At 42.2% G+C, this 14,229-nt stretch overlaps 1 protein-coding gene across 8 annotated transcripts in view; it reads left to right on the top strand.

The window, feature by feature from the left end:
• The window catches only part of PALB2 (partner and localizer of BRCA2), a 37,059-nt gene that overhangs the window by 6,934 nt on the left and 15,896 nt on the right, over positions 1-14,229 (top strand). For all 8 annotated transcript variants that reach the window (XM_054453680.2, XM_063654077.1, XM_063654076.1 and 5 more), the window contains 6 exons: positions 3,914-4,743; positions 5,105-5,176; positions 7,658-7,819; positions 9,962-10,047; positions 10,918-11,079; positions 12,579-12,695. In XM_054453680.2, coding sequence (XP_054309655.2) covers positions 3,914-4,743; positions 5,105-5,176; positions 7,658-7,819; positions 9,962-10,047; positions 10,918-11,079; positions 12,579-12,695 — 1,429 coding nt within the window. The remainder of the gene's footprint in view (positions 1-3,913; positions 4,744-5,104; positions 5,177-7,657; positions 7,820-9,961; positions 10,048-10,917; positions 11,080-12,578; positions 12,696-14,229) is intronic.

Here is a 14,229-nt window from a genome sequence, read left to right as displayed (position 1 = left end):
GTGTCCAGCCTGCCTGGCACTTTCTAAATGTTGTACAGATACTAACTCATTGAATCATCACAGCAGTCCTACGTGAGGCAGAATCTATTTTCATTCTCACTTTACAGGTGAGGAAACTAAAGTACAGGGAGATTAAAATAACTTTACTTCATTTAATTAAAATCACAGAGCCAGGATTCAAACCTGGCAGTATGGTGCCAGAGGTCACTAATAGAGCTGAAACAATTCAACACTGAAAAGGAAAATGTATTGGTTGTTTACGTAATATTACATATTCAGGTTCAACATAATTCTTTGGGTAGAAGCTTCACAGCTAATACAGAAAGTGTTTTTGAAGTAAAATGGAATGTGTACTAGAGTAAGACTCTATGTTGGGCTTGGTGGCTCACCCCTGTAATCCCAGCACTTCGGGAGGCCAAGGTGGGAGGATTGCTTGAGCCCAGGAGTTTGAGACCAGCTTGGGTAAAATGATGAAACCCCATCTCTAAAAAAAAATATAGAAAAATTAGCCAGGTGTGGTGGTGTATGCCTGTGGTTTCAGCTACTTGAGAGGCTGAGGTAGGAGGATCACTTGAGCTCAGGAGGCCGAGGCTGCGGTAAGCCGTGATTGCACCACTGCACTCCAGTCTGGGTGATAGAGCAAAACCCTCTCTCAAAAAAAAAAAAAAAAAAAAAAGACTAAGAGTCCATTGACTATCTCTTTTAGAAGTCATCATGTAATGAAAAGGCCTAAACAACTTTTTTGGATAAAATATCTAATGCAGTGTCTCTAAGGCCTCCAAGGGACACAGGATTTTGGAGGATGGGAAGCAAGGATACATTGCAATTTAAACTTTTAATTCATTTACTGAGAATTTAATCATATCTGATCAACTAAGCACAAAATCTGGGTAATTCATTGTGGCTCTAAACTAGGGATCAGCATACTTTCTAGAATGGGCCAGATAGCACATGTTTTAGTCTTTGTGCTCTGTCTCAACTACTCAGCTATGTGCCAGAGCAGCCAAAGTCAACTTGTAACCGTGACTGTGTTCCAACCCACCTTTATATGCACTTTACAGCCAAGTTCCTAAAACAAAAAAAAACAACTTTATGTGCAAAAATAGGTAGCAGGCTGCTCTGTACCATTGGACATGGACTTGGTCTGTAAGCTATGACTAATTAATCCAAAAATAATAATTGTGACTTTTCATCATCTTTTAAGCGAACAAGAATACAAAGTCATCAAAAGTAGGCAATCCAGTAATCTAGAAATACTGTTTTTTACACAGTAGTTTTTTGTTTATTGTTGTTGAGACAGAGTTTCACCCTTGTCGCCCCGGATGGAGTGCAATGGCGCTATCTCAGCTCACTGCAACATCTGCCTCCCAGGTTCAAGCGATTCTCCCACCTCAGCCCCCTGAGTAGCTGAGATTACAGGTGCCCACCACCACACCAAGCTAATTTTTATATTTTTAGTAGAGACGGGTTTTCGCCATGTTGGCCAGGCTGGTCTCAATCTCCTGACCTCAGGTGATCTACCCACCTCGGCCTCCCAAAGTGCTGGGATTACAGGCGTGAGCCACCAGGCCCAGCCAGTTGTTTGAAATAGTCTGCTATAATTGTAGTAACCTGCAGCTACATTTAAACACTTTTTTTCTCAAGGTGACATTCACATAACAAAATTAACCATTTTAAATTAAGTGAACAAATCAGTACACTTACAGTGTTGTGCAACCACCACCTTATCTCATTCTAAAACATTTTCATCACCCCTAAACCCCATACCCATTAAGCAGCTGCTACCCATTTCCTCTCCGCTGACCCCCTACTTCATCCCTGGGCAACCACCAATCTGCATGCTATCTCTGTGGATTTACCTATTCTGGGTATTTCATATATATGGAATCATACAATATGTGACCTTTTGTGTCTGGCTGCTCAGCATAATGGGTTTGTTTGTTTTTGAGATGGAGTGTCACTCTGTTGCCCAGGCTGAAGTGCAGTGGCACAATCTTGGTTCACTGCAACCTCCTCCTCCCAGGTTCAAGGGATTCTCCTGCCTCAACCTCCTGAGTAGCTGGGATTACAGGCGCCTGCCACCATGCCTGGGTAATTTTTGTATTTTTAGTAGAGACGGGGTTTCACCATGTTGTCCAGGCTGGCCTCAAACTCCTGACCTCAAGTGATCACCTGCCTTCAGCCTCTTAAAGTACTGGGATTATAGGTGTGAGCCACTGAGCCTGGCCACTTAGCATAATGTTTTTAAGGTATGTTTCTGTTGTAACATGCATCAGTACTTTGTTCCTCTTTATGGCTGACTAGTATTCCATTGTATATATATACCACAGTTTGTTTATGCATTCATCATTGAGGATATAGCAACATTTTGAATGGTGTGGGATACCATTTGCAATAAGAGCAGTAAATTGCTACTCAGGAGGCTGATGTGGGAGGATTGCTTGAGCCTGGGAGGCAGAGGTTGCAGTGAGCCAAGATCTCGCCACTGCACTCCAGCCTGGGCAACAGAGTGAGACCTCATCTTGAAACAAACAAGCAAACAAAAAGCAGTAAATTACTCTTTGCTTCAAAAGGGGACTAAGTTTTCCATAGTGAGAAGAGCCAGCATTTTGTAGACCATACTTTGGCAGCCTGTTGAAATCACAGTTTTAGAGGTAGGAAAGAATGTAGATATTTTTAGTTCACTTCCCTTATGAGAGACAACGAGAAAAGAGAAAATGAAATAAATCGATTTGCCTAAGGTTTCACTGCAAATCAGTGGTTGAATTGAGACTTGTCCTCAGTCCCTTCTCCTAGTTAATACTGTTGACCATACACTGTTTTGTTTTGTTTGGTTTTATTTATTTATGTATTTATTTATTTATACTGTTGGCCATACACTGTTTGGTTTGGTTTTATTTATTTATTTATTTTTTGAGACAGAATCTCGCTCTGTTGCCCAGGCTGGAGTGCAGTGGCGCAGTTTCAGCCCACTGCAACCTCCGCCTCCCGGGTTCAAGTGATTCTTCTACCCCAGCTTTCCAAGTAGCTGAGATCACAGGCGTGCACCACCATGCCCAGCTAATTTTTTTAGTTTAGTTTTTTGTTTTTTTTTTTTTTTTGAGACAGAGTCTCATTCTGTCGCCCAGGCTGGAGTGCAGTGGCGTGATCTCTGCTAACTGCAAGCTCTGCCTCCCGGGTTCACGCCATTCTCCCACCTCAGCCTCCCGAGTAGCTGGGACTACAGGCGCCCGCCACCACACCCGGCTAATTTTTTTTTTTTTTTTTCGTATTTTTTAGTAGAGATGGGGTTTCACCATGTTGGCCAGGCTGGTCTTGAACTCCTGACTTCAAGTGATCCGCCTGCCTCGGCCTCTGAAAGTGCTGAGACTACAAGTGTGAGGCACCATGCCTGGCCTTATTTTTTTTAATGTTTATGTATTTATTTATTTATTGTTTTTAAAGATAGTCTCACTGTGTTGCCTAGGCTGGTCTCGAATTCCTGGGCTCAAGCAATTCTCTTACCTTGACCTCTGAAAGTACCAGGATTACAGCTGTGAGCCACCATACCTGGCTAGCAATACACTGTTTTGGGTAGTGCAGAAAAATAGCTGCTAATTAATCACTAACTCACGACCGTTGTTTGAACCCTTCACCCAAGTTTCTGAGTCATGGATGGGAAAAGTAATGAACATTTTTTAGTATATTTGAGTTTAGAAGCTCACTCTTTGTTGGGTATTACATTTAAGAATGGTTTAACATGTTTCTTTGATAGGACTTCATTGTAAACATTAAGTTCATTCTGGGGAAATTAAGGTTCATTAAAATGTTTCTTTTAAATTTAGGAGATCCTATTCTCTTTGTCATCAGTGAAACAGATTGTCTGTTTTGTTGGGTTTTGTTACTATTTTTGTGACTTATTTTTCTTCTTTAGGGAAGAAAAGTCGTCATCAAAAAGAGGATTCCCTTTCTTGGAGTAACAGTGCTTATTTATCCTTGGATGATGATGCTTTCACGGCTCCATTTCATAGGGATGGAATGCTGAGTTTAAAGCAACTACTGTCTTTTCTCAGTATCACAGACTTTCAGTTACCTGATGAAGACTTTGGACCTCTTAAGCTTGAAAAACTGAAGTCCTGCTCAGAAAAACCAGTGGAGCCCTTTGAATCAAAAATGTTTGGAGAGAGACATCTTAAAGAGGGAAACTGTATTTTTCCAGAGGAACTGAGTCCTAAACGCATGGATACAGAAGTGGAGGACTTAGAAGAAGATCTTATTGTTCTACCAGGAAAATCACATCCCAAAAGGCCAAACCCACAAAGCCAGCATACAAAGACGGGCCTTTCTTCATCCATATTACTTTATACTCCTTTAAATACGGTTGTGCCTGATGATAATGACAGGCCTACCACAGACATGTGTTCACCTGCTTTCCCCATCTTAGGTACTACTCCAGCCTTTGGCCCTCAAGGCTCCTATGAAAAAGCATCTACAGAGGTTGCTGGACGAACTTGCTGCACACCCCAGCTTGCTCATTTGAAAGACTCAGTCTGTCTTGCCAGTGATACTAAACAATTCGACAGTTCAGGCAGCCCAGCAAAAGCACACACCACCCTGCAAGTGTCAGGCAGGCAAGGACAACCTACCTGTGACTGTGACTCTGTCCCGCCAGGAACACCTCCACCCATTGAGTCATTCACTTTTAAAGAAAATCAGCTCGGTAGAAACACATGCCAGGAGTTGCATAAACATTCCATCGAACAGGTACAATCCATTTCCTCTGTGAAATTTTCTCTGAAGGAATGAAATGCCTTAGTGAATGTGAACAGCATGACTTGCTTGCACATTGGGCCTTCCACATTTAAGAATGGTTTGACATGTTTCTTTGATATGACTTCATTGTAATCATTAAGTTCATTCTGGGGAAATTAAGGTTCATTAAAATGTTTCTTTTAAATATGGGAGGTCCTATTCTCTTTGTTATCAGTGAAACAGTTTGCATTTGGAGCTTTGCTGCTGTTATAAGAGGAAATAAAGACAATATGAAGTAGACATTTTGATGAGAGGGTAATACAGGCAGACATACATAAAGTGTAGACTAATGATGTGACTTTTGTTTTCACAGACTGAAACAGCAGAGCTTCCTGCTTCTGATAGCATAAACCCAGGCAACCTACAGTTGGTTTCAAAGTTAAAGGTCAGAAGAATATTCTCTTCTAGTGTCTTGTGTCTTACATATGAAAACTTTAATGAATTGAAAAGAATTCAGTCATATAGCGTCTTGTTCTTTAATACTATTAAAGATATTGGTAAACAGATTCAGAAAAACAGATTTGGATTGGTTATTTTTCCCAATATTTACCTCTGTTTATGTTTTGAGCTCTCCTCTTAAAGTTTCTATGCCAACCTATTGGCAAGAACAACTTAGGCTAAGTAACTGAACTTCAGGTCTAAATCTAAGTTAGGGAACTGGGCACGGTGGCTCACCCCTGTAATCTCAGCACTTTGGGAGGCTGAGGCGGGCAGATCACTTGAGGTCAGATGTTTGAGGCCAGCCTGGCCAACGTGATGAAACCCCATCTCTACTAAAAATACAAAAATTAGCCGGGCGTGGTGGTGGGCGCCTATAATCCCAGCTACTAGGGAGGCTGAGGGAAGAGAATACTTGAACTGGGAGGCAGATGTTGCAATGAGCCAAGATCTTACCACTGCACCCTAGCCTGGGCGAGTGAGACTCCGTCTCAAAAATAAAATAAAATAAATCTAACTCAGGCATTTTGACGGAGTGAAATGAGAGTTATTCATGCCTCTCCTACTCAAATGGTGTAATGTTTCTAGAAGAATCACTTATGGTGATTTGTAAGAAAATGGGGAGCAGTTCTAGTGGTTAATCTTTTCTGTGCAATGTGGTAACTGAAAATGTTGCATTACTAAATGTCCTAGGGGTAGGGGTGAAGATGGGGGTGCAGAAGCTCTCCCAGAGAATCACTGGTGTGAAGGAAAGCACTTCAAATCCACATAAAGTTTTTCCCAGTTACTGGCTATGTCACCTTGGACAAATTGTATAACCTCTGAGCCCCAGATTCCTTTTCTATAAAGGATACATAGTAATACCTACGCTCTGTTTCGGAATTTGTTCTTGAGTCAATTTTAATAACTTATTTTATTTTTTGAGACAGAGTCTGTTGCCCAGGCTGGAGTGCAGTAGGGCAATCTCCAATCTCCACTCACTGCAACCTCCGCCTACAGGTTCAAGCAATTCTTGTGCCTCAGCCTCCATAGTAGCTGGGATTACAAGCGTGTGCCGCCATGCCCTGCTAATTTTTGTATTTTTAGTAGAAATGGGGTTTTGCCATGTTGGCCAGGCTGGTCTTGAACTCCTGACCTCAGGGGATCCGCTTGCCTTGGCCGCCCAAAGTGCTGGGATCACAGGTGTGAGCCACCATGCCCAGTGTCCTAATAACTTAGTCTCTTAAAGAATCAACTATTTCATTCATATTTTCAAATTTGTAGGTAAAAAGTTACTTCTTATAGATTATTAAAATCTGTATATATGCAATTAAGTCTCTCTTCCCCATTCCCCCATTTCTAAATTATTGTTTTTCTACATTAGACTCGAGATTTGGCCATTACGTGGGTCTTCCAAACAAACTAGTTTTTGGTTGTATTGATTATTAATTGGGTTGTGTTTTTTTGTTGTTGTTGTTTGGTTTTCTAGTTCATTTATTTCTGTTTTTATAATAAACAGGATAACTGTAAATAATTCCTTCCTACTTTTTTTTATTGTTCTTATTTTGTTCTTGTACTGACTTCTTGAGCTGCGTGCTTACTTGATTTTAATCCTTCTTGTTTTCTTATAAATGCCTTTGTGATTATGATTTTTCTTGGAAATTTCCAAATTTTCTTGGAAATACTGCTTTGGCCACACTCTGTAGTTTGATACATAGTGCTCCCATGGTCATAATAGTAGATAGTATAATGTATGTTGTTTCAATGTTATTCCCTCCGAGGAATAACATCGAAACCTGTGGTTTCAGCCCATAAGTGGTTCATCAGGATGTTTAATTTTCAAATGGATAAGTTCTACAGGATATCTTTTTGTGGTTATATCTGAATTTATTCCATCCGGACTATACATTTTAAAATCTTTCATGGGCTGGGCATGGTGGCTCACGCCAACCCCAGCACTTTGGGAGGCCGAGGCGGGTGGATCACTTGAGTTCAGGAGTTCGAAACCAGCCTGGCCCACGTGGTGAAACCTTGTCTCTACTAAAACTACAAAAATTAGCTGGGTGTGGTGGCGGGCGCCTGTAATCCTAGCTACTTGGAAGGCTGAGGAAGGAGAATCACTTGAACCTGGGAGGCGAAGGTTGCAGTAAGCCGAGATTGCACCACTGCACTCCAGCCTGGGTGATAAAGTGAGACTCAGTCCCAAAAACACCCAAAAATTAAAATTAATAAAATAAATAAAAAATAAAATCTTTCATGATGTAAGTTTGATAGGCAGTATTTTAGGCACATAAGAACCACAAAGCTCTTTCTTTTCACCTGCATAAGACTTAAATTTTACATACCTAGTGTTTCATTGAATTATAATTCATCATTTTGCGTACTTATGCTTTGCATAAAACAGCCCTCGAGTACCACTTTAACAGAACTGTTGTTGCCATTGTGTCAGAATCCTTCAGGTTCCTGTTCCGTAGATGTGAGTGCCATGTTTTGGGAAAGAGCCGGTTGTAAAGAGCCATGTATCATAACTGCTTGCGAAGATGTAGTTTCTCTTTGGAAAGCTCTGGATGCTTGGCAGTGGGAAAAACTTTGTACCTGGCACTTCACAGAGGTAAGTGGGAATCTTGAGCTGAAAGAGATCTTTGCAGCCATTTGCCTGATAATGTAGATGGGCAGCTTACCAAAATTGGGAGCTATGACCATGCAAGGCAGAACAGAGGTGAGGTTTTTTTCCCAACATTTTATTATGAAAAGTTTCAAAATCCAGAAAAGTTGTATAGTGAGCACCCATATACCCACCATTCTAGACTCTACCATTAACATCCTGCTTTGTTCGCTTTATCACAAATTTTTGTTTGTTTGTTTGAGACAGAGTCTCACTCTGTCATGCAGGCTGGAGTGCAGTGGCATGATCATGGCTCACTGCAGCCTCAACCTCCCCAGGCTCAGTAATCCTCTCACCTCAGTCTCCCAAGTAGCTGGGACCACAGGCATGCACCACCATGTCTGGCTAATTTTTTATTGGTTTTTTTTTCTTCTTTTTATTGAGATGGAGTCTTGCTCTGTCACCCAGGCTGGAGTGCAGTGGCATGATCTGGGCTCACTGTCAACCTCTGCCGCCCAGGTTCAAGGGATTCTTGTGCCTCAGCCTCCTGAGTAGCTGGGATTACAGGTGCCCACCACCACGCCTGGCTAATTTTTTTGTATTTTTAGTAGAGACGGGATTTCGCCGTGTTGCCCAGGCTGTTCTTGAACTCCTGACCTCAGGCAATCTGCCTGCCTCAGCCTCGCAAAGTGCTGGGATTGCAGGTGTGAGCCACCACACCTGGCCTATATTTTTTTATGCAGACAGGGTTTTGCCATGTCGCCTGGGCTGGTCTTGAACTCCTGGGCTTAAGCAATCCGCCTGCCTCAGCCTCCCAGAGTGCTAGGGATTACAGGTGTGAACCACCATGCCCAGCCAATCACAGGTTTATCTAGAGATGGGTTTTTTTGTTGTTGTTGTTTTTTTTTTCGGAGAGAGAGTCATACTCTGTTGCCCAGGCTGGAGTGCAGTGGGGCGATCTTGGCTTACTGCAATCTCCGCTTCCCGGGTTCAAGCAATTCTCCTGCCTCAGCCTCCCGAGTAGCTGGGACTATAGGCGCCCACGACCATGCCCAGCTAATTTTTGTATTTTCAGTAGAGACAGGGTTTTACCATGTTGGCCAGGATGGTCTCTAACTCCTGACCTCAAGTGATCCACTCGCCTCGGCTTCCCAAAGTGCTGGGGTTACAGGCATGAGCTCTACACCCAGCCTAGAGACGGGTTTTTACACTAGACCTGTTGGAGGAGCTTAGAATTTTATGTCTATTCTGACTTTGACACTTGCTGATATTTATACTCCTTGCCCTTCACCAAGGCATTATTTTGCTTCTTTTCTACATGTATTTCCTTCTGGTCTTTTCCCACCATCATATACATCTTACATGCTTGCAATCTTAGTGTGCTTAAAATTTTTAGATCTGTCTTTTCTCACCATACATATAAACATTTTTCTGGCCAGGCGAGGGGGCTCACGCCTGTAATCCCAGCACTTTGAGAGGCTGAGGTGGGTGGATCACCTGAGGTCAGGAGTTCAAGACCAGCCTGACCAACATGGTGAAACCCCATCTCTACTAAAAATAAAATTAGCCAGGTGTGGTGGCGCATGCCTGTAATCCCAGCTACTCGGGAGGCTGAGGCAGGAGAATCGCTTGAACCCAGGAGGTGGAGGTTGCAATGAGCTGAGATCGTGCCATTGCACTCAAGGCTGGGCAACAAGAGTGAAACTCTGTCTCAAAAAAAAAAAATTTCCTTGTTTCTGTAGAGTCTTCATACTTGAATATACCTCATTCTTGCTCCCCAGATATATACAACATCTAACACTGTGCTTTGCACAGAGGTGCCCAATAAATATTTGTTCAGTGAACATAGATATACTTTTAAATGGCTGCATAAATATTCTTTTCGTTCACATGCCAAAATATACCCAGTTATTCCCCTATTGTTAGAATTATACCTTGCATTAGGTAAATGCTCGGTAAGCACTATTATGCTATTATGCATATAGTTTATTTAGATTTACAGCTAATAAAAAGTTTTCTGAGCCTTCAAATGATGAAAATTATCCTTGTACAGTGAGAATACAAAAGAATGTGATAAATTTTGGAAAATCTGGATTAAACAAAAATGAAGCAACCAAGTATAATTTTTGGCTGCTTTGTTTTATTTAGGTTCCAGTATTACAGATAGTTCCAGTGCCTGATGTGTATAATCTCGTGTGTGTAGCTTTGGGAAATTTGGAAATCAGAGAGATCAGGTATGTAATTCCCAAGGGGTGATTTGTTTTTCCTTCATCTTTGTCTCTGTCAGTGGGTTTTAAGTGCAGGTAATAACCTAGGCTTGAGTCTTGAAAGAATCTGAAAGATCTAAAGAGAGAGAGATTTGTTTTAAAAAAAATCAATAGAATGACATCCCTGACTGAAGTTTCTATTTAAAATGTGAACCTAGGCTGGGCGCAGTGGCTCACGCCTGTAATCCCAGCACTTTGGGAGGCCAAGGAAGGTGGATCAACTGAGGTCAGGAGTTTGAGACCAGCCTGGCCAACGTGGTGAAACTGTGTCTCTACTGAAAATACAAAAATTAGCCTGGTATATAGCACTGCGGGTGCCTATAATCCCAGCTACTCAGGAGGCTGAGGCAGGAGAATCGCCTGAACCCGGAAAACAGGTTGCAGTGAGCTAAGATCATGCCACCACTGCATTCCTCCTGGATGACAGAGTGAGACTTTGTCTCAAAAAAGAAAAAAAGAAAAAAAGCCCGGGTATGGTGGCTCACACCTGTAATCCCAGCACTTTGGGAGGCCGAGGCAGGTGGATCACAAGGTCAGGAGTTCGAGACCAGCCTGACCAACATGGTGAAACCCCGTCTCTACTAAAAATACAGAAAAATTTAGCCAGGCATGGTGGCGCGCACCTATAATCCCAGCTACTCAGGAGGCTGAGGCAGGACAGTCGCCTGAACCTGGGAGGCAGAGTTGCAGTGAGCCAAGATTGTGCCACTGCACTCCAGCCTAGGCGACAGAGCAAGACTCTGTCTCAAAAAAAAAAAAAAAAAAAAGTGAACCTAGTCCTTTAATATTAAAAGGTTACTCCTCACATCACCCCATTTTTCCTTATATTTGGCTTAGGGCATTGTTTTGTTCCTCTGATGATGAAAGTGAAAAGCAAGTACTACTGAAGTCTGGAAATATAAAAGCTGTGCTTGGCCTGACAAAGAGGAGGCTAGTTAGTAGCAGTGGGACCCTTTCTGATCAACAAGTAGAAGTCATGACGTTTGCAGAAGATGGAGGGTAAGAAAAGCATTGATTGATTTTTAACTATTAGATGAAGAATGATTTTATCACAGGTTTCAGAGAAAGTTGGGTAACTAGGATCTTGTTTTTCTGTGCTAGGGGTGTAATATAAGCATGTACCGCATCAACACTAGGTTATGACATAGAAGCAGGTTAGTGAGGTGGAAGCCAGACATGTCAGGGATGAAGTCAAAGAAGGGGAGAGGCTCAGCAAATGTAGTTTGTTCTTCAGTCTCCTTTGAGATCTCTGTGTCCCTTAAACGTTAGAAATACCTCTACTGGGCACAGTGGCTCATGCCCATAATCCCAGCCCTTTGGGAGGCCAAGGCAGAAGTTTGAGCCCAGGAGTTCAAGACCAGTTGGGGCCACATAGCGGGGCCCCATCTTTACAAAAAATTTAAAAATTAGCTGGGTGTGGCAGAGCATGCCTTGTGGTCCCAGCTGCTAGGGAGTCTGAAGTGGAAGGATCACTTGAGCTCAGGAGTTCAAGGGTGCAGTGAGCTGTGATCACGCCACCACACTCCACCTTGGGCAGCAGAGCGAGACCTAATCTTAAACACACACACACACACACACAAATATTTTTAAAAATATAGAAATACCTTAAGGTCCTAGACCCTTTCCTCGTTCCACACACTTGTGTCCATTGCTTCACTGACCATCTTGGTGCTGACTACTTGCAAATATACATTTCTACCTCTGAGCTCTTTCTTGAGCTCTAGACCTGCAGGCCTATTTATTAGACATATTGGGGACACCTCAAATTCAAAATGTTGCAAACTGAACTTACAGCATCTTCTCTATCATATACTCATTACACTTTATTTTTATTTTTATTTTTCAATTACACTTCATTGTTATTAATCGTCTGTCTTTTCTAAAAATGGAGGGCAGGGAACTTTGGCCTATTTATTCATGATCTGTTGCAGTAATCTAGGCAAGAGATGATAATTGTTTGCTTAAATTAGGAGTATGTTAGTGGAGATGGGAAGAAGCAGACAGATTTCTGAGAGATGAGAAGATAAAATTACTGGGACTTGGTGATTGACTAGATTGAGAGGAAGGAGAGAATATCAACATGGTAGGATTGGTCACTTGAGTGGTGACCAAGCTTGAAACGTAGATATTATCCTTGTCTCCTTCCTCCCAGTCTAGGTGGTCACTTGAGTGGTGACCAACCCAGAAACTTGGACATTAGATGGTGATGCAATTCATTGAGATAGGAATGCAGAAAGAAAAAAAAGGTTTATAGAGAAAGTTAACAAGTTTAATTTTGAATATAATGAATTTGAGGTGCTTGCAGCATATCTAAGTAGGTATTATGAAAGTAATATATGTTCATTGTAGAAAGTTCAGTATACAGGTTTTCTGGGTTAGATTTATTTTTCCTGGTTATAGGTTAGTTTATATTATGCATAGTTCAACAATGTGGAGAAGGGCTACCTAGAAACTGCTTTAGTGCAGAGTACTGACTTTTCATACTGTTTTAATTGCAGAGGCAAAGAAAACCAATTTTTGATGCCCCCTGAGGAGACTATACTAACTTTTGCTGAGGTCCAAGGGATGCAAGAAGCTCTGCTTGGTACTACTATTATGAACAACATTGTTATTTGGTAAGCTTTCCCTCTAGGGCCTCAGCTCCCTCATCTGTAGTATGAGAATATACCTCTAATTTTACAGGGTTGTTGTGAAGATTAAATAAGAGAGTATGTGTAAACATGATTGTGGTTTTGTGTTGCTGTTGTTGCTTTTGTTCTGTTTTGAGACAGAGTCTCCTCCTATCACCCAGGTGGGAGTACAGTGGTGTGATCTCGGCTCACTGCAACCTCGGCCTCCTGGGTTCAAGTGATTCTCCTGCCTCAGCCTCCCGAGTAGCTGGGATTATAGGCATGTGCCACCACACCCAGCTAATTTTTGTATTTTTTAGTAGAGATAGGGTTTCATCATGTTGGCCAGGTTGGTCTTGAACTCCCTGGCCTCAAGTGATCCACCTGCCTCAGTCTCCCAAAATGCAGGGATTACCACCATGCCCGGCTAATTTTTGTATTTTTTAGTAGAGAAGGGATTTTGCCATGTTGGCTAGGTTGGTCTCGAACTCCTGGCCTCAAGTGAACTGCCCGCCTTGGCCTCCCAAATTGCTGGGATTACAGGCATGAGCCACTGCGCCCGGCCTGATTGTGGTTTTTTTGTCAGATACTATATACTTGTCTTACCAACAACATCATATTAATTGAGACATAACCGAAAAAGATCAGTCTGAGTAGACTATTTAAAAGTAAATGGAATTCTATTTTCAAAGATGTACACTTCTTTCTGCTTTTGGTTAGTTGTTGGGTAGTTTCTGTCAGACCAACTGTCTACCTTTGAATAACTATACACTCTGGAAAAAATACAAAAAACAGTTTTCTAAAGGCACCAGAGAGCAAGAAAAAGAAGAAACATACTGGAGGGGTTTCTGCCTTTAGGTGAAGGGAATGGCACTAGGCAACATTCCTATTATGGCTTTAAGCTAGGGGGCAAGGCCCATTCTGCTCACTGGGTGACTGGAAGCCTAATAGAAGATCTTCTGTCCCACTGGCTTAGAGAACCAAAGGACAGAGTTCAGGGTGATCGCAGCTGCTAGAAAGGGAGGAGAAAAGTCCTAAAAAGGAGCGAGCAAAAAATAAAAAAAAAGAACCCTAAATTCTAGCTATAATGTTTACCTAAATATTTGATTGACCCTTTAAACTGCATATTCATAGGTCAGACTGCTTGGAGTCTGGTAAGACTGAAAGCAGCTCAGGCAAGACTGAAAGAACTGAATTTCAATTTTGGCATTTGGAGTTCAAGTTCAGCCAAGTTAACTGTTTACTAGGACAGACAAACTTACAACCAAAAAAATCAGGGCCATGCACGGTGGCTCATGCCTATAATCCCAGCACTTTGGGAGGCCAAGGCAGGCAGATCACTTGAGGCCAAGTGTTCGAGACCAGCCTGGCCAACAAGGCAAAACCCCAGCTCTACTAAAAATACAAAAATTAGCCAGGCGTGGTGGTGCACACCTGTAATTCCAGCTACTCAGGAGGCTGAGGCAGGAGAATCTCTTGAACCCAGGAGGCGGTGGTTGCAGTGAGTCAAGATTGCACCACTGCACTCCAGCCTGGGCGA

The sequence above is a fragment of the Pongo pygmaeus genome, chromosome 18 (assembly GCF_028885625.2).
Source record: "Pongo pygmaeus isolate AG05252 chromosome 18, NHGRI_mPonPyg2-v2.0_pri, whole genome shotgun sequence".
NCBI lineage: Eukaryota > Metazoa > Chordata > Mammalia > Primates > Hominidae > Pongo > Pongo pygmaeus.
Note: the sequence above shows the minus strand (reverse complement) of the source record. Positions and strands in the feature narration are given on the sequence as shown.